The 27,990-nt window shown below is 53.4% G+C and overlaps 2 protein-coding genes across 3 annotated transcripts in view; one reads left to right on the forward strand and one right to left on the reverse strand.

Annotated features, from left to right (window-relative positions):
• Nucleotides 1-1,403, forward strand: part of DDX49 (DEAD-box helicase 49) — a 7,010-nt gene extending 5,607 nt beyond the window's left edge. Inside the window, exons 11-13 of the mRNA XM_077777239.1 lie at nt 535-623; nt 712-783; nt 871-1,403. Of these exons, the coding sequence (XP_077633365.1) occupies nt 535-623; nt 712-783; nt 871-1,059 (350 nt within the window). The 3' untranslated portion in view covers nt 1,060-1,403. The remainder of the gene's footprint in view (nt 1-534; nt 624-711; nt 784-870) is intronic.
• Nucleotides 1,404-2,027: 624 nt separating this feature from the next.
• Nucleotides 2,028-27,934, reverse strand: HOMER3 (homer scaffold protein 3). Of its 2 annotated transcripts, XM_077777262.1 has the most exons (10): nt 27,776-27,932; nt 8,053-8,134; nt 7,817-7,973; nt 7,452-7,583; nt 5,968-6,075; nt 4,825-4,946; nt 4,141-4,297; nt 3,709-3,819; nt 3,527-3,613; nt 2,028-2,497 (listed from the first exon to the last, which is right to left on the reverse strand). In XM_077777262.1, exons 2-10 carry the CDS (start codon nt 8,064-8,066, stop codon nt 2,306-2,308), a joined length of 1,080 nt encoding a protein of 359 aa, XP_077633388.1. In that variant the 5' UTR covers nt 8,067-8,134; nt 27,776-27,932; the 3' UTR covers nt 2,028-2,305. The 2 variants fall into 2 exon arrangements, with proteins under 2 accessions (XP_077633388.1, XP_077633389.1); XM_077777263.1 differs by lacking the exon at nt 5,968-6,075 and having other exon boundaries at nt 27,776-27,934.
• Nucleotides 27,935-27,990: the final 56 nt, after the last annotated feature.

Below are 27,990 nucleotides of genomic sequence, written 5' to 3' on the forward strand. Positions count from 1 at the left end.
GCCCTGGGGTCCTTTAATGTGTAGCCCAGACCAAGAAACACTGGAAAATCTATAATCACTGCACAGACTGTCCTAAAACTCAGGAACCTCTGCACTTTAAAGGACAGTGTTTTGGGCGCCTGGGTGGCCCAGTCGGCTAAGCGTCCGACTTCGGCACAGGTCATGATCTCATGGTTTGTGGGTTCAAGCCCCACGTCGGGCTCTGTGCTGACAGCCAGCTCAGAGCCTGGAGCCTGCTTCCGATTCTGTGTCTCCCTCTCTCTCTGCCCCTCTCCTGCTCATGCTGTCTCTCTCTCTCTCTCTCTCAGAAATAAATAAAACATTAACAAAAAAACCCACAAAACTTCCAGTCAAATCCTAGTGCTGCTGACAACAAAAAAGAATAGTCTATCTTCTTTAGGTCTACAATCCCCGCTCTTGCTTACCTGACCGTTATCTGACATGACCTAGTCTTGCATGCCCCACTGCTTGGGGAGCTCACTCCGAAGCCAAAATCCTTCCACTTGTCACATCTGCCCCCTCCCGCCCCTACAGAGAAGAAGCTGGAGGAGCTCTCAGTGGAGGAGGCCAAGGTGCTGCAGATCCTTACGCAGGTCAATGTGGTGCGGAGGGAGTGTGAGATTGTAAGTATCTGAGGCCTTGGGACCCTGGGGGTCCCTTCGAGACAAGGGACCCCAAGACAGCCTCTTCTTCCCACTCCCCACCGGCCAGAAACTGGAAGCGGCCAACTTCGATGAAAAGAAAGAGATCAACAAGCGGAAGCAGCTGATCCTGGAGGGGAAGGTGAGGACCGAGCTGGCAGGGGCGGGGGGAGGGGAGCCAGGGGGCCGAGGGCCCAGCGCAGCCACCTCACGCTATTCCCCGTGCCAGGACCCCGACCTAGAGGCCAAACGCAAGGCTGAGCTGGCCAAGATCAAGCAGAAGAACCGGCGCTTCAAGGAGAAGGTGGAGCGGGAGCTGCAGCGGCAGAAGGCGGGCGGGGCGGGCCGCAGGGCGCGTCCTCCCAGGGCCCCTCCCGAAGGCCCCTCGGCCCCAGCGCCCACCCAGGGCCAGTCCTGAGTTCCGTGCGGCCCCCACCTGCCCAGCCTGGGATTCCTTCATGGAACCGAGGGTCAGAGGGGCCCTCCCCTCCCCTGGGCCTGCTGCGTCCTTGTCGCTGGAACCCATGGACGCCCACGCGGTGCACTGCGCAGCTCTCGCCGCCCTGCGGCCCCTTCTCAGCCTCTGCCAAGAGTCAGTCTGCAGAGGAGGAAAGGACACTGGCTGCGAGGTGTGGCTCAACTCCACACACAGGGACCCGGGTTCAGGGTCACCTCGGTAGGGGGTGCAGGGTGCCATCAGGCCCCCAGAGCCAAGGTGTGTTGCCTGCAGGACTCACTCAATAAATGAGTCTCTCCGCTTCCCGGGTCTGACTCTGTGGGAGTGGGGGCAGGGGAGGAGGGTTCAGCTGCTGATGCTTCCCGAGTCCCCTAGAACATCACCCCCACCCCACCCCCAGTTCTCCATTCCCGTTGGGCCAGGCCCGGAGCTTTGAACTGCAGTGCTGACCATTGTGGTCAGGTGACCTTGGGTTTGAGAAACGCTCTCCGGGCCTCAGTTTCCTCATCTGGGCACAACAATGGCACACTCTGCAAACATGGCCATCAGGTTCAGTGAGATGACTCCCATGTATAGTGAACGCTACCGTGTTCTAGGAGCTTCCCTACCTGCCCACCTGGTGGAATTTGGGGTTTGTAGCCAGAGTAAAGGGAGGGGGTGCTTAACCAAGGGCCACCTGAGGGCAAACTGGTCCAGACAATGAGTTGAGCCCAGGGGGGTGGGGACAGCTATGCTGGGTAGAGCGGGGCTCCTGGCTCTGTGGCCTGGGCGTGCTCCTCCAGCTCTGAAACTTCCTCTTTTCACTGTCAAGTGGTTTTCTAAGGCTTCCACAGCCTGAGGGCGGCTGAGGTGCATCGCAGAGGAAGCAGGTAGGGGGTCCAGGGACGGCGGTTAGATGCCTGGGCACCCACACAACACACACGTGCACAGCCACTCTTAGAAATGTAATGTGGGCACCAGCACGTGCCCTGGGGATTCTAGAAATTCTACACAATGAAAAGCCCCCCAAATAGCCCCTGAGCTGTGAGCGGCCAGGGCCAGCTGGGGCATTATGGCCAGGCCCTCCCCGGGCTGAGCTGGGCTCCCAGTCCCTGCCAGGGTGAACGGCCCACTGTGCCGCCTGCGGCCCGGCTCGTGCCCCGGGCGGGAATCATGGTATAAAACCAGCCCGTGCAGGCCCCGCTCCCACGCAGACCCTGTGGCCAGGTTAGGGCGTGCCCTCTGCCAGGCGGGCAAGGCCCTCTCGCAGCTCGCTCAGCTCAAACAGCCTGACGTCCAGCAGCTGTGCGGCCCGGCCCACCTCAGCCCGCGCCCGCTCCCGCTCGGCCCGCGCCTCCTCCAGGCTGCGCTCCGTCGCCCGCAGCTGATGCTCCAGCTCGGCGTTGCGGGTCTCCAGGTCCTGCAGGGAGAGGACAGGCAGGATTTGAGGCCCCAACAAGTCTTAAGGGTCACCAGCCCCACCTGGGGCACCCAGCATCTGCGTGTCATCCCAGCAGACCCCACCCTGGGCTGGGCCGGGCCTCCTTAGTCTTGGCCTCCCTGCAGCTTCTGCCCAAGACACTCCCTGTGCCCCTGGCCCATCTGAACGTCATAGAACTGATCACAACCCCCTTCTGCTCAAAACCTTCCTGTGACTGAAATCCACACCTCTCCCTCTTCTCCTTGTTCATTTCAGCTCAGCCTTGCTGGCTTCCTTGTGGTTCCTTGAACATGTTGAGTGTCTCCCCACCTCAGGGTCTTTGCACATGCCGTGCACTCTGCCCAGGAGACAAGAGGGAGCATTTCCCCAACTTCTCTCTTCTGGGTCACCAGATCCTTTAACATCTTCACCTATGGGACTCATGGAACGTGCCCCATGAACGTTTCTCAGGTAAAGTCTTCAGCGAAAGCCAGGCCAGGAGCGCCTGGATGGCTCAGTTAAGCATCAGACTTTGCCTCAGGTCATCATCTCACAGTTTGTGAATTCCAGCCCCGCATCAGGCTCCCTGCTGTCAGTGCACAGCCTGCTTCGACTCCTGTCTCCTCTCTCTCCCCTCCCCCAGAACTCTCTCCCACACTCGTTGGCCCATCAGACTTGGGTTCAGATACAGTCTCCTGATCTCAGGCTGCGGATGTGTGAGGACTTAATGGGGTCAAGCATGAGAATTCAGCAGACACTCAAAAACTGCTTGTTCAATGAAAGAATACGAAAAATTGTACTGATAATCGTCCTTTACAAAACACTGGCTGCAAACAGGCTTTCCATGCACCTGGGCTTCCCAAGCCTTCACAACCTTAGGTAACTCTTCCTGACCCCTCCTACAGGTGAAGAAACAGTCTTGGGGAGGCACATAGCTGCCCAGGACCCGCCAGGAAGATCCCAGCCCTGTCCCCAACGGGGGCTGGCTGCGTCTGTGCAGACACCCCACCCCATGGCAACTACACACACCTGCACCTTCTGCTGCGTCTCCTCGCGCTCAGTGGTGTCCGGGGCCTCCCGGGGCCCACCGGTCTGGCTCTTCAGTGTCTGGATCTCCTAGAGAAAAGTTCCCAGGGTCTATCCCGGGGCTCCTGGCTCCCTCGTGAGGGGTCAGGGAAGGTGAAGCCCAGGGACGCACACTCCGCGCTCACCTGGTCCTTGGTCTGCACTAGTGCCTCCAGCTGCTCCAATGACTGGCCTGGCCCTTCCTTCTCACTCACTGAGGGTGGCTCGGTGGCTGCCTGCGCCTCCAGCTCTGCTACCTGTGTGGACAGGAATGTCAGCTCCTGACCCCTGGGGACTGTCCCTTGCTCAGTCACACCTGCGAGTAGGCACTCATCCCCTCTGATCCCAGCTACCAACTCAGAGCAGGTAGGACTTTAGGGTTTGACAGTACTCAGACAGTACTCAGTACTCAGACAGTACTCAGAGCCATAATACAGAACAAGAAACTGAGGCTCGGGGAAATAGCCTTCCGAGATCACGCATCCAGTGAACCCAGTACGGATAAGACAGGCGGAGGCAGGGGCTCCACAGTTACCAGGGGGGCAATTAGAGTCTCTGGGAGGGAGGGGTCCCCTCACCCGCTGCCGCAGCCTTTCAGCCTCTGCACGCTGGGCCTCCAGCTGCTGCCGCCACTGGGCGGCGGCGGCGTTGGCTTCTCGCAGGGCGCCCGCCAACTTGTTGTTGCTGTCCTGCAGCGCGAAGAACTCGGCCTCCCACTGCACCTCGCCCACGGAGCTGCAGGGACGCAGGGGTTGGCTGGGGCAGGGCCAGGCAGCCCTGCGTTTGGGGGCAGGGCAGGACGGGGCTGGGGGCGGGGCGGGGCTGGGAGCCGGGCCATGGGTGGGGACGTCGAGGGGTAGCCTGATCCTGTCTCGGGCGAGGTCAAAGTAGGTGCCTGGGGTCGGCTCTGGGAGACAGACGGAACGGGGGGCGGAGCCAGCCCATCGGGGCGTGCTCTGAACAGGGTGAGGGTGGGGAGGCACCTGGGGGTTTAGAATTTGGCCGGGGAGGCGTAGAAGAGGCAGGGTTAGCCCCGAGGAGCGGGCGAGGTAGGGGCGGGGTCAGTCCCGAGAAGGCGTGGTCAAAGGAGGAGCACATTCCCGGGGCGAGGTCAGCTCCTAAAGGGGCGGGATCCGAGTCGGCCTCCTCCCTTCCCCCCGGGCAGTGGGTACAGTCGGATCCCGTCGCCCTTTGGCTTCAGAGAAGCCCCTCTCCGCGCCAGTGGTCCTGCCACGCCCTATGCCCGGCCCTACCCCCCTCACCCCTCGGAGAGCATCTTCTTGAGCCGCTCGCGCTCTGCGGGGCCGGGGACGTCCGCGCTCTGGCTACGGAACAGTTTCTCGTCACCGGGGCCGTTGGCGCTGACGAGAGGACTCGGGGGCACCTAAGGGCGTGGGCAGAATCGGGGTCACACTGGGGGGCGGCTTCAGTCAAGGACCAGTTAGGTCATGGCTGAGGTCAGGGCCGATGTTACTGGGGTTGTGACTGAAGACAGGGGTCTCTTCCAGCACTGGGATGGGAGCACGCCCCTCCTCTCCTCATCCACCTTCTCTGGCTCCCCATGGCCCCTGGGTCAGAGTTTCCGTCACCGTATCCTGACCTGGACTGCCTGGCTTCTCACCAGGCCCCCAGGAGCACACTTGATGCAGGCTGGTCTAAATAAGCCCACTGAGATATTCAAAATCTGCAAGGGAGTCAGGGCAATGTGAAATCTCTAGGCTATTCCCTCACAGCAATGCCCTTCCCTGGGGCCAAATTTCAACATGCTTCTAAGATTCTGACAGGAAGCCTTCTACTAGGCTGAATTCATTACGAATCCCCCTCCCAGGCCTGGACCATGAGCCCTGAAGGCAGGGACCAGCCTACTTTTTCAACTCCTAACCCTCTTTTCCACACAGTAGGTGGTCAGTAGATTATGCTGAATAAATTAATAGGGGAAAGTGCCCAGGGACAATTCTTTTACTCTGCCCCTCTACTTAGCCATTTCAAACCTCCAGGTTTTTACTCTGCCATCTAAAGCTGATTTTTTTAATGTTTATTTTTAATAGAGAGCACGAGTGGGGGAGGAGGAGAGAGGGAGGGGGACAGAGGATCCAAAGCAGGCTCTGTGCTGACAGCAGCAAGCCTGACAAGGGGCTTGAACTCGCAAACCCTGAGATCATGACTCGAGCTGCAGTCGGATGCTCAACTGAGCCACCCAGGTGCCCCTAAGCTTGTTTCTAGGCCTCCCCTGATCCAAGGCTAGGCAGGCCCCCAGAATGTGCTCCTGACACTTTTCCTCCAAGGCTTCTGCTACAGGTCTAGCTTCACACGATCTGTGAGTGTTTGGTCGTGGGCACTCGCACAGCACCAGGACCCTTGATATCAGCTGAGTGACTGGCAGGCATGGGACAAGGGACACTGACCTGGTGGGAAGTGAGTCCCAGGGCTGGACTGGTGAGCTCCCCCCCATCCTGAGATTTCTCCCTTGCCAGCCTCGCTGCTTCCTTTACTTCCTGGAACTTCTCAGCAAACTGGGGGAAGGGGGGGAGAGAGAACAAACAATCAAAGAAAACCCAGCCCCCTCTCCCAGAGCCCCACTAGGGCACCCCCTACCCCCACCCCCAGCACCAGCCCTGTCACTTTGGAGGGGACTTTAGGAGCCACTCATATGCTCTCATCTCATGAACTAGAAGAGTGGTAAGAAGGCTTAGAAAATGTCCCCAGTAGGGGCCCTTGGGTGGCTCAGTCGGTTAAGCATCCAACTTTGGCTCAAGTCATGATCTCACGGGTCATGGGTTCGAGCCCTGCGTCAGGCTCTGTGCTGACAGCTAGCTCAGAGCCTGGAGTCTGTTTCAGATTCTGTGTCTCCCTCTCTCTCTGACCCTCCTCTGTTCACGCTCTCTCTCTCTCTCAGAAATAAATAAAACATTAAAAAAAAGAAAAGAAAATGTCCCCAGCAATCAGACTGAGTATCATGGTGGAAGGTGGGATGTTCACGTAAATGTATTACATAGAGGCACCCTGAAAAAGGGATCCCCTTTTCCTCTCAGTCAGGCTTATTTCAGCAAGGAGAGCCTCAGGTGCACGCTGTCTTTAATGCCGGGACACTTGTGAATATCTTTTTATAACAGAGAGAAAGCAGGTCTTGGGCTCAGAGCCTCTTAGAGGCCCCTGTAGTCAGTGAGCAAATAAATCACCCTTTTCTCATTTTTACTGAACCAATGTTTACATTTACCAGTTTTCCAGTTAGGGTAGGATACACTCACTGTTTTTCATTTTAAAATACATTTCCTTAGTTTGAAAGTAAATTTTTTAAAGAAAATATTTATATACACACAGTCACTTGATTGGGGCCAAGGGGCCAGTGCAATTCATTGCGGGGGGTAAGGGGGTGAGGGGAGAGAGGAATGATCTTTTCAAAAAACAGTCTAAGAGCAACCGAATACTCAGTGGGAAAAAACACTCCTACCTTATACCACCCACAGAAATTAATTCAAGACCTAAATTTGAAAGGAAAATTAAAGCTTCTAGAAGAGAAGAAAATCCTCACAATCTCATTAGGAGTCAGAAAGCACTAACCATCCAGGGAAACATGGATGAGACAATACTGAAGCCTAGAGATAGCAGAGGGCGGAGGGAGGCGATGATGAAGTAGTGCCAGGGTGCGTGAGGGCACTCTCAGCCCATCCCTGGCACCCAGAGAAGGGTAGGGTGTGTCCAAAATTGGAGCAAGTGGCCAGCAGAGCTGAGACATGAACCAGGGAACCAGGAAGGGGCTTCTGGCTTTTTCTGATACCCGTTCTACAGCTGGGAAGATGGAAACCCAGCACCTGCCCAGAGGCCCCAGTATACCTAGAAGACCCAGGCCCAGCTCCATCCCTCCCACCATGTAATCCTACCAGCCCACCTGGGTCAGATGCTGCTCAGAAGCAAAGCCAAGGCCATAGACAGTGTTGGCGCGACTGTCTGCCCACTGTCCAAACTTCTGGGAGGTTTTGGTAAACGTCATGTTGGGGGTGACAGTGCTATTGATGATGGCCTGGGGAGAGCGAAGTTCAAGGCTGATGAGACTGAAAATACTGACCAAGAAACCCCCAGCGTGTCACTTTGTCTTAACTCCTAGGAGGTCCTTGGTCTGAGCCATTTCAGGAGGGAGACTGATCGAGGGCTACCCCCTCAACCCCAGCCCCCAGGCACGCAAGGCAATGGCCAGATCCAGGCCTGATGCTGAGACCCCTTGAGCCTGCCACCCCACCCAGGCCCTGCCAGGACCTTGGCACCCCCAATGCTGATGATTCGGTAGACATTGCGGGTGGCATCATAGAAGTAGGAGACAGTGAGCGCGTGCTTGCCCGCTGGGATCCAGTTCCGCTTGGTGGCCGGGTCAATCTGAAACACGTGCGCCCTTGTGCTGAAGATGGGCTGCTCCCTGCATGGGGAGAGGGTTCTCAGCGGGGCTGGGTATCCCCCAGGGGACTCAGGGCCAAGCTGGGGAGGCAGGGACTCACCTGGCTGTGGACATTGGTCAGGCTGGGCTGGGTGGGCTCCGAGAGGCAGCCAGAAGGACGACAGGAGCTGCGGTTTCAGGCTCTGTGGGGAGAGGGGGGATTGTGAGTGTCTCCCCAGGACAGGCTTAGGGACACCGAGCGGGTCCAACCTCAGGGCGCACCACCAGGTACAGACACCATTCATAGAACCTCGGCCAAAAAGGTGAGAGAATTAGCAGATCACCCAGAGCAAGCAGACCCTGTCCCTCTCCATCTGGAGGAAGCTCTCACAACACCTCGAGCAGGAGCCAGGTGGCCTCTAATAGCCCAGCATAAGCTTCTCAGCATGCTGGTTACTGAAACCCCAGAGAAACCCCCTCAATCTGGGGGCTGGGTAGAGAAGGGCCAAGGTGAAATCCTGCTTGGGACTTTCTGCCACATTCACTCATCACTCCCCAAACCAGGATCTCTATCAACATTTAGGGCATCACTGGGTACCTACTGGGACACCAGTCCCCCCACCGAACCCACAGAGAGACACCCTGGCTTCCACCCGAGGGCAGAGGCACATCTTGGAGTCAACAATCCCCAGGTAGCTCCCAGGGTAGTTAAACAGATGAGATGTAGCCAAACAAGTTTACCCTGGTGCCCACTACCAGATCGCCCATGACCACTCAATCCCAATACCGGGCAGGGCTGGGTGGGACCAGGGATTGGGAGAGGGGGCTCCCCAGCCTCTCTTGGTTCCTCTAGCCACAACCCCACAGAAACCAGGAACAGTTGCCCTGGGGAATTCCTGACCCTTACCTCTGTGTCCCCAAAACCTGCGCCAGGGGGATCTGTAGGGGATCCAGGGGGGACCTGGGGGAAGGAGGTGGCAAAGTGGGGGAAGGGAGGCCCCAGTGGAACGGCCTCCTTGGTCAGAGGAGGGATGCCCCCCCACCCTGTCCTGGGCAGCTGCTGCCCTGGTCACAGGGTCTGAAACCGGAGCCCCTGGGTGGGGGAGGGGCGGCAGCTCTGGCCTGGGTTGGGAGCGGGTCCTGGGTCGAAGCAGGGTTCCAGGGTGCAAGGGTCCCAGGAACACAAGCCCTTCCGGCCCTGACAGTCCTGCCGAGACTTGCAGCTTTGGGGAAAGTTACTCACCAACTAGTCATGTGCCTCAGACGCCGCTGGCCGCGGGGCTCCCGAAGGAGGCCCCGACCCCGCCCGGTGCCCAGGATCCCCAATCGCGTGTGGGGGCGAAGCCCCACCCCATGCGCCCCAGTCCAGGGGGCCTGATATTCAGTAAGGAAGGAGTTCCCATCCGCGTCAGAAGCGGGGCGCCCAATGCGCGCCCCAACTTCGGGAAGTGCCACCCTCGACCTGGTAACTTCCGAGACCGCCGCAACGCCCCCCAACTCCCGGTCCAGAACTTCGGGGACACATTCTCCGCCTTCTCCAACTACAGCTCCAGAACATCGGGGATCCCTCGCGCCACCGCCAGCTCCCAAATTTCGGGGATTCCCTGCCACCTCTCCAGCCTCGGGTCCGGAATTTCAGGATCCCCTCGTGCCGACTCCCTATCCCAGGCCCGGGACGTCGGGGACACCGCAGTCTCCTCCAACGCCATGACTGGAACTTTGGGAACCTCGGACTGTGCCCTCTCCGACCCCGACTCCGGAACTTCGCGGCCCCTGCGCCCTCTCAAGCCCTGGAACTTCGGAGCTCCCCGAGCCGCCCCCAGCCTCCGTGTCCAGAACTTCGGGGACTCCCGCACCCTCCCCCTGGCCCTAGAACCTCGGGGGCCCCCACGTCCCCGGAGCAGGCTCGGACAGTCGGGCTNGAGGGACAGGGTGGGGATGGGGACAGAGAGACCCAGAGATAGAAAGATGGGGGAGGGGCACGGGAGACAGATGGAGGATGTGGCTTCATCGTCCTGTCAGGGGTGGCCTTGACCCTCCAGGTCACTGCTGCCAGGGCTCTCACTGCCTGAGGTCATGACCTTCTGCTTTTGATGGGATTCCCTCTCCACCTGAGGGATCCTGGGGCAGGGGCACCTGTGCCGCACAGAGGTGGGTGCCTGCACACAGTAGGTGCTCAGTAGGTAATGAGTGAAAGAGGAACCGGCAGAGCTGGAAGAGGCTGAGAGAGGCAAACAATAGGCACTTAACGAGGCTTAATCAGGGGTGCACTGTTCAGAATCCTTCCTGCTTGACTTCCCACCCAGTTCTGATCCCCAGTGGGGGAAGGGCTTCGTCCACCCTTTGTCTCCCACAAGAGGACGGCCACAGCACCAACGACCGTTAGATTATCAGCACTGCTATGCCGTGGGGTCCCACAACTTAAGGCAGAGGGAATGTTGGGGCCCGGTTCCCACCGAATGAGTGAACCCCCTGGAGGCCCTCAGGCCTGGGTTTGCCATCTCTGGTCAGAGGGAGCCCTCCATGCACTTGCCAGGAGAGGGTCCTTCTGGAGCTGAGCCCAGCCTCCCCAGACCCAAGTCCACCTGTGGGGCCCACTGGTCAATCCCGTGGCTGCCCTTCCTCTGGAGTCCTCCAAAGTCACACAGTGCCATCAGCTTCATGGACAGAGGCACTGCAGCTCCTCAGGACCCAGGCCTGCAGTTCCCTAAGGTTCTGAACCTCATATTTTGTTTTGTTTTTGGTGCGAAAAGGCGAGTTCATTAAAGCTGGGGTACCAGAGCCACGCGCAGAAAGAGCTGCCTGAACCCCATGCTGGAACCTGCCGACCACCTCAGAGGCTTTGCTTTTCACCTTCTCTGTCCCGTCTCTTTTGCCTGTTCTTTTATTTGTTTCCCTGACGAGAATCGTACATCTGGGCTGGGAGCTATCTTCCAATTAGCTTTAGGTGAATTACTGGTTGTGTCGTTTCCGGAGACTTATTCCCAGGCCAAGGTCAGGGTTTACTTCGCTTCGGGTTTTTGCCCAACCTGCTCCCTCCACCTGGAAAGCCCTTTCTGCAGGCATATATTCCACCTTGTCATTCCAGGCTCAGCACTCCTGCCACCCCCCACCCCCGGCCTGGAAGTTTCTCTCACTATCTTGAGCATGCAGGCGATCTCACTGTGTTCTGCGCTATGCCCGCATCACTTTCTGTGGGACCCCTGATCTGTGTTACCTGTTTATTACTTGGGTCGTGGCCAGATCTGGGCATTTTGGGGAGGACTGGCCCATCCTGGGGCCCCAGCCTCACCCAGTATGAGAGGAACTGCTCATCCCTGCTAGGGAAACTGAGCCTGAGCCTCAGTTTCCCCAGATGCTTCTGACTTCACGAGGCATCTGCACAAGCAAAGGATTTGGCTTTGCTTTCAGGCCTGAAGCCACAAAATGCTTTGAACATTGTGGGGAACAAAGAAAATACCGTCTGTTCTGTGCAAAGAGTGACTTTTCCTTATTACCAAAAAAAAAAAAAAAAATTAAGTAACTGGGAAAGGTGCCGACAGGGCCGAGGCTTCTGGAAGCCACTCAGTGTGTGCTGAGTGCTGGACGGCTGCAGCGCCACGGCCATGTGGCCATTCTGTGGGGGCGGCCAGGAGAGGGGCCAAGGCAGGCTTTACCCCTTGTGTGGGCAGAAGACAAGGACATGAGAGAGAGTGGAGAGTTGAATCACTTCCTGGAGCCCCGCTCAGGCTTCCGGAAGGGGTTGGGATAGGCTCATCTTGAGCAGCCGTGACCTGAAGGTGTATTATTCAAGTACAAATTGTGTGAGTGGCTTTGTCAGTATGGACCTCACTTTTTCACCTGGAGAATGGGCTGGCGCTTGCAGGGTTGGGGGAAGAGGGAGGAGGCAGGAGAATCCAGGCAACACCAGCAAGTCCTCATTCTCCCCTGGGTATAGACTGCCCCAAGAACGGCAGCCCCAAGCTACCACCTCCACCCCAGCCTGAGACCCCTTCTGCCAGGGGATGTCCTGACAGTGTGGGCAGAGGCCACCACTCCAGGGTGGCTGCTTAGGAGCGAGAGCTTTCCCTTGGTGCCGAGAGAGGATATGAGAAAATGAACTTCCTGTCACAGAAGGGATCAAGCAGAGAGTAGAACAGTTCATTTGGCTGTAGGGAAGCTGCGTTTGCAGAGTGGCTCTTACGGGTTCGTCTCTGGCCTCTGCCTCGTTAAATCTGACCCACCTTAGGACTGAAGCTAAATGGTCTCTCCTCCCTGGAGGATTCCTAGCCCACCAGATCAGGGGACGTCTGTCCCTCTTCCCCAAAGCCACATGCCTAGTCTTATGGTATGGATGACATGGGCCACTTAGATCTGTTCATGACATGATTTGGTTCCCATCCACCTCTTCTGTGGTTCTGTCCCCAGCACCTAGGTCAGGTCAGTCCTTACCTGCAGCAGTAACTCTTTAAATGCTTCAGGAAGGAGAGGGTCCCCAGGCCCCAGTATTGGTCTCCAGAGTCACGTGACCAGGGAGTGACTCCCAGCCCTGCCTCTTACCAGCAGCGTGGCCTTAAAGAAGACATTTTCCCCGTTCTGTGCCTTAGTCACTCCATCTATAAAATGGGCATAAAAATGGTGCCCACTTCTGAAGTTTCCTATAAGGATCCACCAAGTGCTTGTGTGAAAAGGGCATGACCCCAGGAGCTTAACAAATGCCAGTTGTTATAAACACTATATTTATTCTTGGCCATCTGAGCATGTGGTTCTGATCCTGAGCCAAATTCTTAAAGATTTTCTTTCAGGGGTTGAAGGATCCCAACTAGGCATGAGCTTTCAAGGATAGAAGTAGGTCCAAATTGGCATGATAATTTCTAAATCTTTATCTCTGGGGCCCTTATATGCTCCTCCAGCCACACTCCTCCACTTTCCCCCCATTTCCCCAGCCATGGCCAGTTGGGCCAGCCACCAGAACGTATCCTCCTGAAAACCTCCTATTCATCCCTCAAAGTCCCACCTTCAATGCCCTCTTCTCTGAGAAGCCCTTCCAGGTCTCCCTCTAGACCTTCCCCAACACACTCCCTCCTTCTAACCAACCCTGATCCCTATGGACTAGGGGTGTCTGTGTCCAGCTCTGACTCCCCCAGCTTGAAGGCACCTCAAGGGCTGGGCTGAGGCTTCCCTTGAGCTTGGCATCTCCCAGCATGGGGTGGATGCATGGGGGTCATGGCATAGGAGAATTTGGTGACTTCATATTGGTGACTTTTCATCACTTGAAAAGTGATCCCACCTTAAATTCAGATCCAACTCAACTTCCGCACAAGGACAAAGTTAATCCATTAGACAAGCTGCCCCCAGGAAGGCATGAAAGGGCTAAGGGGAGGGGTCTGACGCTGGGCTATGGAAGTGAGCTCCCAGGACCAGGGAGGGGTGGGGGCGGGGGTAGGCAGCACTTGAGCCCCCTCCAAACTCCAAACCTGGATCTGCGGTTTGGTTCCCACAGACCTAATTACCCTCATTTGCCACATGCACTAATTACCTCCGTGGTACCAGGTGGCTGGGCGGGGCTGCCCCACTTTTGGGAGGTAGGTCGGGGCCCGATTATTTTTGGCTGTGTCGTCCTTGAAGGCTCTGCCATCCTTCTGCGCGAAGGGCAGAAAGTGGGGCGGAAAAACTGCGGCCACATCAGTAGGGACGCTTGGAGACTTAGGGGTGAGTTTGGCCCAGGAGCTCCCTGAGCAGCGGGGTTTGGGCCCAAGGCCTCAGGGCCGTTGGCACCTAGCTGGAGGCAGCAAGAACTAGAGGCGCAGAGAGTCATCCAGCTCCACGGTGCACTGGTTCGGAGGCCTCTCTTAAACGTCCCACTGGTGGGACAGGGCTTGAGTAGATCATCACATGAGCCCGAGTGCAAATCCTGACTTCCACCAACTTGATGCATGTTACTGAGCATGTGAACTCCTCTCTTTGCACCTTTCCTGAGGACTCAGATGGGGATAATAATTCACAAAGAGTACTCTGGGCAGAGGGCACAGCATATGCAAAGGCCCTGAGGTGGGGACAGGCTGAGTAGGTTGGAGGAAGAGTAAGGGTCCAGGGTAGCCAGAGAGAAGTGAATGGGAAGAGAGTAGGGATTACTGAAGGCTAAGGAGGCCAGAGGAGCCAGATAAGATGTCATAAGCAGTGGTGTGGTGTGTGGGTTTCACCCCAACGGTACTGGGGAGCCATGACAGAGTTTGGAGACAGGGAGGAAGGGACATGATCAGATTTACCTTGCAGGCTCCAGGCCAGGTTTCAGCTCTTGAGAGAGAATCAGGTATCTGTTCGTGTACAGAAAGGGGACAGACCTTCCCTTCCTTTGAGCCTCAATTTTCTCATCTGAGACAGAGTCCAAGCCTCAGACAGCCCCAGGACACACTGGACCCTTAGCCAGGGAAGTTCCCTCGCCCCCAAGCTCCCAAATTCCTACATGCCCTCCTGCCTGCCTGCCCTCTCCTCCTACTCTCCTTCTGTGGCCTTAAAGGAACAGCTGTGGGAACAGAGAGCGGGAAGCCGCCGGGAAGGCAACACGGAGGGGCTCCGGGGGCCGTGTTCCCGTTTGGTGACAGCCCACATGGGGCCGAATGTTCTTACAGGAACCCGGTGACTCAGATGCTGCTGCCTCCTCCCTCAGTCTGCTAGGGGAGGCCATTCCTGGTCGCTAGGCATAGGGGAGAATCAGCATGGGCCACTCGGGGAGGCCCCCACACCAGTTCGCCCCAGCCTCCACTGCCGGGGGCCCCTTAACTAGATGCATTGCTCACTTTCCTGCTCTGGTAGCTTCTCTGGCTCTGCTGGAGGCTTCAGAGGGAGAATCTGGCTCCTCATTGCCATTGGCCAAGCAGCTGAACCCCATCTCTGAACCTTTACCCTTAACCCCATCACTGAGCCTTCGCAGTCAGCCCTGCCTATGACCTGAAATGCCAGCCTGACACCCTCTCCTTCAGGAAGCCTTCCCAGACTCCCCTAGTGCCCCAACCCTGCCCCCCACAGGACTCAGTCGTGTCTGTATCCAGCTCTGTCCCAGTCTCAGACTGGGGGTGCCTTAGAGTCCTGGCCCAGGGCCCGGCCTCTCAGGGGCCCAATTGTTGCCCAGTGTGGGAAGGCACAAAGAGACCGTGGGGGAGGAGGCATCTCCACGGCCCCGCCTTTAACTCCGTTTTTATAGAAAAGGAAACTGAGGCTCAGGGGGCTTAAGCCAATTTCCCCAATTAAAAGAGGAAAAGCTTGGCCTCAAACCCAGGTCTGAGGGACTAGACCCTGTTCTCTGAAGCTTTTGGAAGCTTATTTACCCATAGGGAGGGGGAAGAGGGCATTCACTTGCCTGAAAGCAGAGTTGGTACAGTCTGGGCTCAGACTCCAGGGGTCTGACAGTCCATCTCCATGGATGCAATGAGAACCGCTCTGGTGGTTTCCTTCTCCGTAGATGGGGGTTCTTCATCTGTTTCCTCATGCTCATTTTTTAAATTAATGAATTAATTAATTTTAATGTTTATTTATTTTTGAGAGAAACAGACAGAGCATGAGCGAGGGAGGAGCAGAGAGAGATGGACACACAGAATCCAAAGCAGGTTCCAGGCTCTGAGCTGTCAGCACAGATCCCGACGCGGGGCTTGAACCCACGAACCATGAGATCATGACCTAAGCCGAAGTCAGACGCTTAACCGGCTGAGCCACCCAGGTGCTCTTATTTTATTTTTGTTTAACATTGATTTATTTCGAGAGTGAGAAAGTGTGAGCGGGGGAGGGGCAGAGAGAGAGGAGAGAGCAAGAATCCCAAGCAGGCTCCCAGCTGTCAGCGCAGGGCTCAGACTCATGAAATGTGAGAACCGAAGTCAGACACTTAACCAACTGAGCCACTTAGGTGCCCCGTAACTTCTGACAGCATTTTGCAAAGGGAAGAAAACCAGCCAAAGCAACAAGCAAAGATGGGCAGTCAGTGAAGGTTACTCTGACTCAGTAGTGATTCAGGGGAACAGCATGTGCAAAGGCCCTGAGGTGGCACGTGTTCAGCTCCTTGGAGCACCGTCATCGAGGAGGTGGATGTGGCTGGAACTGGGTGAGTTGGAGGGAAACTAGGGGAGGGTTGGCAGAGCATATGGGTAGGTAGTCACAAGGGGCCCTACTGGCCTCAGCAAAGAGTATAGGCTTTATCCTCATAGCACTGGCGAGCCACGGGAGGCTTTCGACAGACTGATTTTAATACATTCTTTGTTATCATGATGCAGAAGGTATCCTGGGCTGTGCTTGGTAAACAAATGACATTGTCATCAGCACTATCATTATTTCTTTGGGGATGTCCACAGGCCCTGAGTTTATATCCCTGCCAGGGCCTCAGGGAGGAAGTCCATCTCAATAACCCTCTTTCCGCCTTGTCCAGCTTTCCTTTCTCTCCCACGTGTTAGCTCTGATGCTGGCCCTGGACTTATCGCTGAAATCCCAGGCCTTCGAGTAGACGGAAACATCTGCTTCCCTGAGTAGCCTCAAAGGAGGTCACAGAGGAGGCTGCTGACCCCCGGCTGGGGGGAGGAAGCCCACTGAGGGGAAGAGCAAGATCACACATTGGGCGCCAACTGCATACACAGGGAAGACAGTATGTGCAGGCTGCAATCAGGCGCCTTCTACAGGGCAGGCGGTGCCGGGGAGCACATGACCTCATACTCAGCTCTAGGGGAGGAGGGTGAGGCGCCCCTCTCCATCTCATCTTAATTGCACAGTTTCCAGGAGCTCCAGACCCTGCTCTTGATGAGAAGCCAGGAGGAGCCAGGCTGGAGGAAAGGAAGAGCGGCTGGGAGGACAAGGGGCCGTGATGGGGGGCGGGGAGGGCACGGGACATAGACGTGTACATTTTCTAATAGAAGCATCTTTACATGTTTGCTTTCTTTTTTTTTTTATGTTTTATTTATTTCTAGGAGAGAGAGAGAGAGAGACAGCGCGAGCAGGGGAGGGTCAGAGAGAGAGGGAGTCACAGACTGAAACAGGCTCCAGGCTCCGAGCTGGCAGCCAGCACAGAGCCCGACGCGGGGCTCGAACCCACCAACCGCGAGATCATGACCTAAGCGAAAGTCGGACGCTTAATCGACTAAGCCACCCAGGCGCCCCTACATGTTTGCTTTCTGATTGCTGAAATAATTTTTGCTCAGTGGAAAAACAGTTTCAGAAAACACAGATGTAATGTAAATAATCTAAATAGCTCCCTCGTCGTAGCATTTAATTTCCTGAAGAATTTTTATTATGCACTTATGATGTGCCTGGTGCTCACTGGTAAGTTAAAAAGCCCCTGGCAAAAGAAACTAAACTCAGACACAGTCCCTGCCCTTGGCATGGGTTGGCACACACCAGGTGCTCCATAAATATCTATTGATTTAATGAAATTTTTAGAATAAAATCAACACCTAGGGGAGCCTGGGTGGCTCAGTTGGTTAAGCGTCCGACTTTGGCTCAGGTCATGATCTCATGGTTTGTGAGTTCGAGCCCTACGTTGGGCTCTGCACTGGTGGTGAGGAGCCTGCTTGGGATTCTCTTTCTCCCTCTCTCTCTCCCTCTTCCCTGCTTGTGCGCTCTCTCCATCTCTCTCAAATGAATAAATAAATGTAAAAAAAATCGTTGTTACTAATATGATGGCTTATTTCATTCTAGATTTTTTTCTTTCTTCAGCCACAGTGGACTTCTACTGTACCTCATTTGTCAGCCAAGGCTCACTTTCTTTTTTAAGTTTATTTGTTTATTTTGAGGGGGGAAGGGGAGAGAGAGAGAGAGAGAGAAAGAGAGAGAATCCCAAGCAGGCTCCCATGGAGCCCAACACAGAGCCTGATCCCACAACCTCAAGATCACAACCCCAGCCGGTATCAGCAGAGTGGGATCAGAGCCAGGAAAGGAAAAGCAAAATCCACCCAGAAAAAGGCACCTGGCAAGGTGAAGTGTGGTGCTCCCGGGGCGGGAGGTACTGCACACGGTTCCTACCCACCTCTGCGTGTGCATTTCCCTCAACTTCTATCTTTATACTTTGATGTTTATTTATTTTTGAGAGACCAAGAGAGACAGAGTGTGAGTGGGGGAGGGGCAGAGAGAGAGGGAGACACAGAATCTGAAGTAGGCTCCAGGCTTTGAGCTGTCAGCACAGAGCCCGATGTGGGGCTTGAACTCATGGACCATGCGATCATGACCTGAGCTGAAATCAGATGCTTAACCGACTGAGCCACCCAGGCGCCCCGCAACTTCTATCTTCATAAACAGCTGGAGGGCAAATGAACTGTGTGCATTTAATCACATAGAATGTGGGAGGTGGACAGCTCCCCAAGGAAAGGGAAAGAAGGTGTCGTGGGAGGTGACAAACTGGGGGCCCTGGCCCTAGGGAGGGACCTCTGGGCCTTGAGTGGCTGGGGAGTAGGGCTTGGCAGGGGACCAGGCAGGAGGGAGAAGGGTCACCCTCTCCTGCGATCACTTGATCAGCGTTAACAGTCTCTGGATAGACCTTTACATTTTTAAAAAATTTTTATTTATTTATTTTTTAAACTTGATTTTGTTAAGGTGCCAGCCCTCCAGGCCCTTGGAGCACATTAGGTCTGCTTGAGGCAGTGGCCAACAATAAATGTTTCTGGAGTAAGGGTGGCCAAACTGGAGATGGCAGATGTCACTGACATTTCCCAGAAGGAAAGCCCTCGTGGGGCGCCCGCGTGGCTTAGTCGGTTGAGCGTCCGACTTTCGCTCAGGTCATGATCTCGCGGTTCGTGGGTTCGAGCCCCGCGTCGGGCTCTGTGCTGACTGCCAGCTCAGAGCCTGGAGCCTGTTTCAGAGTCTGTCACTCCCTCTCTCTCTGACCCTCCTCTGCTCATGCTGTCTCTCTCTCTCCTAGAAATAAAAATAAAAAAAAAAAAAAAGAAGGAAAGCCCTCGTTTTTAAAGCACCTACTCTGTGCTGTCACCAAGCCCGCATGGGTGATTCCCTTTTGGCCTCACCACAACCTCACAGGCCCATTTTGCAGATAAAGCAACTGAGGTTCAGTGCCGCCCTGGGACCTCAACCTACCGGTTTTGCCTTCAGCCAGCGCCCCACTCCCCACCCCCACCCTCCACAGCCTGTTTCCTGCATCTCCCCTCCTGGACCAACTGCCCCAACAACCTCAAACATGTATCCAGAACCTGCTGTATGCTGAGGGTCCAACCTGTACCCTCAAAGTTCGCCCTCTCAACAGCCCACTCTCAGTGAATAAACTGAGGCAAAGAGGCCGTTAAGATGCTTGCCAAAGCTCACACAGCCCGGAAACGAGGGGCAGGGTGTTGAAGAGCGAGTGCGACCTGCACCCATCCTAGAGAGGGGTAAGCTGAGGTTCGGGGAGGTGAAAGGACACGCCTGAGGTCACAGGCAAGAACGTGCAGGGGCAGATTTTGGGGGTAAGGCTATTTTCATGTCCACTGCATAGAGGGGAAAGGTGAGGCACAGAGATCAGCGGGGGCGTCAAGGGCCACACTACTGGGGGCAGCGAGGAGAGGACTTGAACCCAGAAACTCCTGAGGGGCTCTAGCGGGGCGAGATGGGGCGCACCTGTGCTGAGGCCTTGCGCAGCTTGGAGTGTGGGTTTCAAGCGGGGCAGGCGGAGCTTCGCCGGGTGGTGCAGGGCTACTCGCGTCGGGTAAAGCAGAACCTCAGGATTGCCCTTTAGGGGGCGGGGATTGCCCTTTGGTGGGCGGGGTCGGGTGGAGTCGCACCTGGTGGGCGGGGCCTGGGAGGGGCGGAGAACATTTGTGCCGTTGAGAATAAATTTGCGGTCGGATCCGGAGAGCCAGCCGCTGGCGGTAGCGCGTGAATTGCGGTGCCTCCTCTGACAACTCCAGACAGCGGGTGTAGATGAGGCTGCCGGCCCACGCGGTTCATGCAGTAGGAGAGGGGAGGAGGCCATTGGCCTAAGCTCCTCTTCAGGGAAACCGGGACCGCGACCTTCGCCCCCTGTCTGCGCTCCATTCTCCCTAGATTCTCTCAGCCTCTGCATCTGACAAATGGCACCTTTTACCAGAGCCAGAGGGGGCCTTTCGTGCCCCAGGGCTGTGCCCTGCAGGCTTCAGAATAAAGGCAAACACCTCTCCTTTACACCTTCTTTTCCCTCCACACTTCCTCATTCGCTCCGCTTCAGCCACAGACATCCCTGTTAGTCCTCACGAGGGGTAATATTCTCACCTCAGGACCTTTGCACATGCTCCCTCTGCCTGAAGCTCCTCCCCTCAGCTCTTCCTCCTGACTAGCTGTTCCTTCAGGTCACTCAGCTCAAATGCTGCCACACTGGCAAGGTAGCTTCTCCCCCCCGCCCCCACCAGTTTCAAATCTATGAGAGGAAATAAGGATGCTGGGCCAATTGCATAGCAATACAAAAATGTATAAAATAGGGTCCATACCTTACGACGTGTAGTAGGATAATTCCTAATGGATCAGAGATGTACTTGTAAACACATACCTTACAAACACTAGAAGAAAATGTGTGTATACTCCTCTACTGTCTGGGAATGAAGAGAGCTTTCCTAATGATCATTCAGAGCCCAGAATTCACAAGGGAAAGTATGTATGTGTCAGTGAATATGTAAAATAGAACAAAGGTTTTGTGTGTCAGCATATGTCATTATCAATGTAAAATGATAGATGAAATGGGAAAAATACTTGTAACCTATATTACGAAGAGTTAATGTACCTAATATATAGTTTCTAAAAAGCAGGTAAGAAAATCAACTACCTTATGTTAAAAAAAAAAAAAAAGCAAGAAATCATGGTAAATAAATCCAATTGCCCTGGAAACACACTCTAATGAGAAATACGAGTTAAAATTACACAGAGAGTACCCTCTTTGACCTCTACCTCTTCCTCCTTCCTGCTGCCTGGAATGCAGATATAAAGGCTGGAGCTGAAGCAGCCATATTGAGCTCGGTGTCTATTGGACAGGAAGATTCAGGAAGGGTATAAAAATGAGACAAATTTGGGGCACTTGGGTGACTCAATTAGTTGAGTGTCCACCTCTCGGTTTTGGCTCAGGTCATGATCTCACAGTTTGTGGGTTCAAGCCCTACATCGGGTTCTGTGCTGACAGCACAGAGCCTGCTTGGGATTCTCTGTTTCCATCTCTCTCTCTCTCTGTCCCTTCTTACTTACTCTCTCTCTGTCTCTCAAAAGCAAATAAACAAATATTTTTTTAATACTAAAAAAAAAAAGAGAGACAAATTAACTTAACTCTGGTTTTGAGTTGGTGGTTTCATGCCACAAACAGGAATTACTTCAGGCAACTTTAAAACGCGATCATTTGAACACTGTGCGTGGTTCACACAGCACGTTCCCTGGTGAGCTTTACCCCAATGACAGAAAGAATTACAAAGAAATCTTAAGCTGCTTTAGACAATCCTTAGTAATAATACTGACATTGCTATTCTGAAACTACTGTATTGTTTTGGATAAAGCAAATAAGTAATTTTGTTAATGTTAGCAACCAGGGTTTTCAGTGTCAGATGAAAGGTACAAATATAAAAGCAAGGGGGTTAAGTAAAATCCTGCAATCCTAAATAATTTTGGAAAATCAGCAGGAACACAGAAGGGATTCCCTTCCACAAAGGAAAAGCATGCTTCAGCTCACTCCACCGAAAAGGTCTGGAAACAGGGACCAGACCCGTAGCAGAGAGCACCCCTCATGCCCGCTCTGGTCTCACTTCCCACGAAAGAGGCTGGGGCTCCTGGAGGAAGAGCTCGTTCCATTATCTGGGCAGCAGATGGGCCAGAAGAGCCAGAAGTATACTGTGAGACCAGAAGGCAAGGAAGCTGCTAAGGGTCTGTCAAAGGGGCAAAGGCTGGGGGCCTGCTAGCTCCATGTGGGACAAGTAAACCTGAATGAGTGGGACCTTGTGGGACGGAAACCCAGCAGATGTGTCAAAAATCCATGAGTTCACGTTGATGCTTAAAGGAAGGAGGGATGAAAGGAAGGAAGGAAGGAAGGAAGGAAGGACGGACGGACGGACGGAAGGAGGGAGGGGAGAGAGGAACAAGACAGGGAGGGAAGGAGGGATTTCCCGGGCATCTGATGGAAGGTGCTCAGAATCCTCTCTTTCCTACAGCCTGGGCCCTCGCGCGCCTGGCACTCCTCAGCACTCGGAAGCAGCAGTGTTTGGTTGCTTTCGCGCTCATCCGGCAGGGCGCACAGCCAGACTGGACCCCCCTATATTAGGAGGATTCTGGCTTTGACCCTCCCCGCTCTGGGTGGACAAGGTAACCTCCCTCGAGCCTCAGCCCCCTGGGCCCATCCTCCACCTGTACCCAAGAGGCCCGGAGAGGTGTTGCTGGACAGGTAGGGAAGCGTCTCTGAGCCTCAGTTGCCCCATCTGGGCTTCCATGAAGGGGTGGGGGCCCCCAAGGCCCCAATCCCCCAAGTTCTCCCAAGTTGAGGGATGGGGGGGCAGAGAGATGACGCATCCCCTCTGGGGGAAGGGAAGGAGGAGCAGAGAGACGCACCAGGAGATCTGCAAACTAAGATCTACCAGGAGGCCTTCAGCATTGATTAGGCACCAGCCGTGGCTCCCAGGCCTCCCAGCTCCCCAGGGATGACAGCAGCTGACACGCCTAGACCCTGCCCTGGCCCGAACCAGGTGGAGGAGGAGGGTGGGAGAGGTCACAGTGATTAGTATGCCTGTTTTTCCCAGAAGGAAACTGAGGCTCAGAGCACTGGGGTTGCCCCGGGCGTGAAGCCAGCTGAGCGCAGGGCTACATCCAGCTGAGTGTGCCCTCACCCCCCACGCCCTCCTGGCTGCTTCCAGAGGTGCCCATCTCCAAACTGGGGAAGGGATAAATAATCTGGGCCTCAGAAGGGGTTCTTATCATTTCTGGTCCCTTAACTGCATCTGTTCGTCCTTTCATTCATTCATTCATTCACTCACTCATTCTACAAATAAATGTCAATGCATAACTACCTCATGGGTTCTGGGCTGGGTGTAGGGGATATAATAAACATAAAAGGCAAATATATAAATAAGGAAAGGTCACCTGGCAATATGTACGGAGAAGGAAATTAAACAGGAAATGGGAGATGACCTAGAGAGCATGGGGAGAGGCTGTTCTGAGGAAGCGACATTTGAGCTGAGACCTGAAAGAGGGCAAAGAGTCAGGCACACTGAGATCAGGGGGGAAGGGCATCCCAGGTGGTAGGCACAGCATGTGCAAAGGTCCTGAGGTGGAAAGGAGTTGGGCATGTTTGAGGAACGGAGCCGGGTGTGTTTGAGGAGCTCCAGGGAGGGTGCTGAGGCTGGAGCAGGGTGAACAAGGGGGAGAGGGAGGGAGAGAAGGCCAGGGAGAGGGGCAGGGGCTGAGCCTCCTCACAGGGCTGTAGGGAGTAAATGGGCTCTATTTTAGGATGATGGGAGCCACAGGCCACTTTTGAGTAGGAGGGTAAATTGGTGTATTTTTTTTTAAGTTCTCAAAAGCTCCCTGTGGCTGCTTTTGTAGGAGAAGGGACTGGGTGGTGGCAGGAAGCACAGAGTATAACTATGGCTTCGTTCAGCATTGATTGGGCACCAACTGTGGCCCTCAGACCTCTTGGATCCCGGATCATCCCCAGACCAAAGATGAGGTAGAGCAGCCTTTGGGGAAAAGACAGCCTGCCTTTGGGAGACGTGGGGGGAACAATCATGAGAAGTTGGCCAGGGCGGGGAATGTTCTGGAGGGTGAGAGAGGAGAAGAGTCTAGGGAGGCTCCTGGATGTCTGGGTTTTTGATGAAGACTCTCCTCGATTTGGGGAGACTTGGAGGCACGGGGCAGGTTTGAGGGTGGCCTGGGAGCCTCCCACCCAGATATCCCAGCGGACAAAGGCACTGGACACGGGCATGAGCTTGAACTTCCACGTTGGAAGACATGCTGGATCTTCTGCGCAGGGAATGCACACGCAGCTAAGACACCCACCTTTCCCCTTGGAAGAAGGCAGGAAAAGGAAAAAATAAAAATAGGTGGGGTCGGGGCAGGCAGGAGGCAAAGTGAGATGTTTCATCGTCCCTGTAGGAAGGAAGCGAGTCAGAGCTGGCCTGGGCCTTCCCACCCTGCGTCCTTTGGCAACGCTTTTTGCTGACAGGGCAAAGCTTACTCAGCTGGCTGGCCCTCAGGACAGGCCCACAGGGAACGAGGAGACGGTTCCGGTGTTGAGTCAGAAGGATCTGGGTTGGAATCCCCGTGCCTTCCCTGCTTATCTGTGTGAGCTTAGTTAGGTCTTTTAAAAAAACTGCTCTGGGGCACCCGGACATCCACTGTGGACCAAATCGGCCTTTGACCCCTACCTCATGCCACACGCAAAATTTCAACCTGGGGCGAAGCCCTTTCTCATTCTGAGTCTCCTCTGGGAGGTCATCTCCCCCTTGCAGAGCTGTTGAGTTCTATGAGACACAATGAGTGCGTGTAAAAATAGAGAAATCTGAATAAAATCTCTTGATTGTATGAATATCAACTTCCTGGTGGTGATATTGTACCACAGTCGCGTAGGATGTTGGTATCAGGGGAAGAAGCAGGTCTTTCTGTATTCTTCCTTTTTTATTTTTAACGTTTTATTTATTTTTGAGAGAGAGAGAGAGGTAGAATGTGAGCAGGGGAGGGGCAGAGAGAGAGGGAGACACAGAATCCAAAGCGGGCTCCAGGCTCAGAGCTGTCAGCACAGAGCCCGATGCGGAGCTCAAAGTCACGAATGGTGAGATCATGATCTGAGTGGACTGAGCCACCCAAGGACGCCTATTCTTCCTTTTTTAAAAAATAGCTTTATTAAAACAATTTTTTAATGTTTATTTTTATTTTTGAGAGAGAGACAGAACACAAGCAGGGGAGGGGCAGAGAGAGAGAGAGACAGACAGACAGAATTTGAAGGAGGCTCCAGGCTGAGCTGTCAAAACAGAGCCTGATGCCGGGCTCGAACTCACAGACCGCAAGATCATGACGTGAGCCAAAGTTGGACACTTAACCGACTGAGCCACCCAGGCACCTCTAAAAATAGCTTTATTGAGATATAACTCATAAACCATAAACCACCCTTTTAAAGTGTTCAATTCAGTGTTTTTTAGTATATTCACAAAGTCATACAACCATCGCCACTATCTAATTCCATAATATTTTCATCACTCTCACAAAGAAACTGTGCCCATTAGCGGTCATTTCTTATTCTTGCCTTCCCCCACCTTGTGCTAGCCACCAATCTACTTTCTTAAAAAAATTTTTTTTAAATGTTTTATTTCATTTTGAGAGCAAGAGAGACAGTGCATGAGCAGGGAGGAGCAGAGAGAGAGGGAGGGAGACACAGAATCCGAAGCAGGCTCCAGGCTCTGAGCTGTCAGCACAGAGCCCAACGCGGGGCTCGAACCCACGGACCGTGAGATCATGACGTGAGCCGAAGTTGGATGCTCACCTAACTGAGCCCCCCAGGTCACTAATCTACTTTCTGTCTCTAGATTGGTCTATTTTGGACCTTTCATATAAATGGACTCATATAATACATGATCTTTTATGTCTGGCTTCTTTCACTTGGTGTCATGTTTTTAAGATTCCTCCACGTTTAGCATGTTTCAATATTTCATACCTTTTTGTGGCTGAGTAATATTCCATTGCGTAGACAGTTCACTTTTTTTTTTAATTTTTTTTATTTATTTCTGAGAGAGAGAGAGACAGAAAGTGTGAGCAGGGGAGGGTCTGAGAGAGAGGGAAGACACAGAATCTGAAACAGGCTCCAGGCTCCGAGCTGGCTGTCAGCACAGAGCCCAATGTGGGGCTCGAACCTACGAACTGTGAGATCATGACCTGAGCCGAAGTTGGACACTTAACCGACTGAGCCACCCAGGCGCCCCTAGACAGTTCACATTTTATTTGTCCGTATATCAGCTGGAAGGCATTTGGATGGTTTCAACTTTTGACTATTCTAAACAACACTGCTATGAATGTTCACATTCAGGTTTTTCTATGAACATATGCTTTCAATTCTGTCTTTTTACAACTGCATGTGAATCTAGCATTATTTCAAAATAAAAGGTTTAATGAAAGGAAAAAAAAAAACAGACTTGCTGGGGCACCTGGCTGGCTCAGTTGATAGAGCATGTGACTCAATCTCAGAGTCATGAGTTCAAGCCCCATGTTGGGCGTAGAGATTCCTTTAAAAGAAACAACAAACTTGCAATGCTGAGGGATTAAGATCCCCTATCAAAACTGACAGAAAATAATATATAATTTTGTAAAGTGGGGGACAACCTTTGTGAAGATAGTAGAACACATACAGCTCTTTGGAACGGAATGATGGATTGGAGAGGCACTTGGGAACCTTCCAGGATGACCTGGATGGTGGTTACCCATATAAAAAATTAACCAAACTCCACACCTAAAATTAGTGCATTTCATGCATGTTCTTAGGTGAATGACATACTGCAGTAATAGAGCATAATGAAAAATGTAAATTGACATTTCACCACAAATTTGAAAAAATGTTACTGAGGTGTCTGGGTGGCTCAGTTGGTTAGACGTCCGATTCTTGATTTTGGCTCAGGTCATGATCCCAGGGTCGTAAAATCGAGTCCCGTGTCAGGTTCCACGCTGAGCGTGAATCCTGCTTAAGAATCCTTCTGCCCCTCCCCCCCCTCTCAAAAATAAAAACAATAAAAATGTTTTTTAAAGGAAAAAAAGAAAAAATATTACAAAAAATGTGAATGGGGGTAAGGCAATTCATTTAAGGTGAAAAATGAGGTAGATTTATGAGGATAAAGCTGCACTTCCATTCACAATGCAGAATTGGTAAACAAAACAATTTGCAGATATATGTAAAGTAGAATCACATTTTAGTAAAATAAAGTGTATACACACACACACACACACACACACACACACACACTCACACACTTCTGCATCTGTGTACTTATTCCTGGCAGGATGCATATCAAACTGCTCTCCCAAGGGCACGGTGGGGGTTTTCTCTTTCTTTCACAGAACTTGGCAAATTTGAATTTTTCACACTGAGCATATATTATTTTTGTTGATATATAATTGAAAGTAACATCATACTAGCTTCAGATGTACACAGATTTAATATTTGTATATATTGCCAAATGATCACCATAGCAAGTTGAATTAATTTCCACGATCACACATCCTTAAAAACATTTTTTTTCTTGTGATGAGAACTTTGAAGATCTACTCTCTTAGCAACTTTCAAATCGGCAATACATGGTCACCCCGCTGGACATTCCTTCTCAGGATTTATCTATTTAATATTTGGAAGTTCATACCTCTGACTCCCTTCACACATTTGCCCCCCCATTTTATTTTATTTTATTTTTTTATTTTTTTAAATGTTTTATTTATTTCTAGGAGAGAGAGAGAGAGAGAGAGCGTGAGCAGGGGAGGGTCAGAGAGAGAGGGAGTCACAGACTCTGAAACAGGCTCCAGGCTCTGAGCTGTCAGCACAGAGCCCGACGTGGGGCTTGAACCCACGAACCGTGAGATCATGACCTGAGCCGAAGTCGGACGCTTAACCGACTGAGCCACCCAGGTGCCCAAGTTGCCCCCACATTTTAATTTAAAATAAAATAACAAAAGGAAATTCTGTTTTAAAGAATTACCTCTTTGGGGTGCCTGGGAGGCTCAGTCGGGAACCTGTCCAACTTCAGTTCAGGTCATGATTTCACCACGGTTCGTGGGTTCAAGCTCCGCGTCGGGCTCTGTGCTGACAGCTCGGAGCCTGGAACCTGCTTCGGATTTGATTCTGTGTCTCCTTCTTTCTCTCTCTGCCCCTCCCCCACTGGCGCTCTGTCTCTGTCTCTCAAATAAAAGTTTAAAAAAATTTTTTAAAGACTTACGATTTTTCCTTGTAACTTGTCTCTTTCATCCGCATCATGGATCAAGGCTGGACCCTGGACAAGTCACCTGCCCCTTTATGGGCCTCAGTTTCTTCTTCTGTAAAATGGAGAGCAAGAGTAGACCCTGTAAGGGCAGATTTGGGTATACTAGGCCTGCTCCTCGCCTCAAGGCTAGACAAGTTTGGGGCGCTGCTCTTGTTCCAGGGCTCCCTCTG

This window comes from Crocuta crocuta, unplaced genomic scaffold, assembly GCF_008692635.1.
Source record: "Crocuta crocuta isolate KB4526 unplaced genomic scaffold, BGI_CrCroc_1.0 scaffold77, whole genome shotgun sequence".
In the NCBI taxonomy this organism is placed as follows: Eukaryota; Metazoa; Chordata; class Mammalia; order Carnivora; family Hyaenidae; genus Crocuta; species Crocuta crocuta.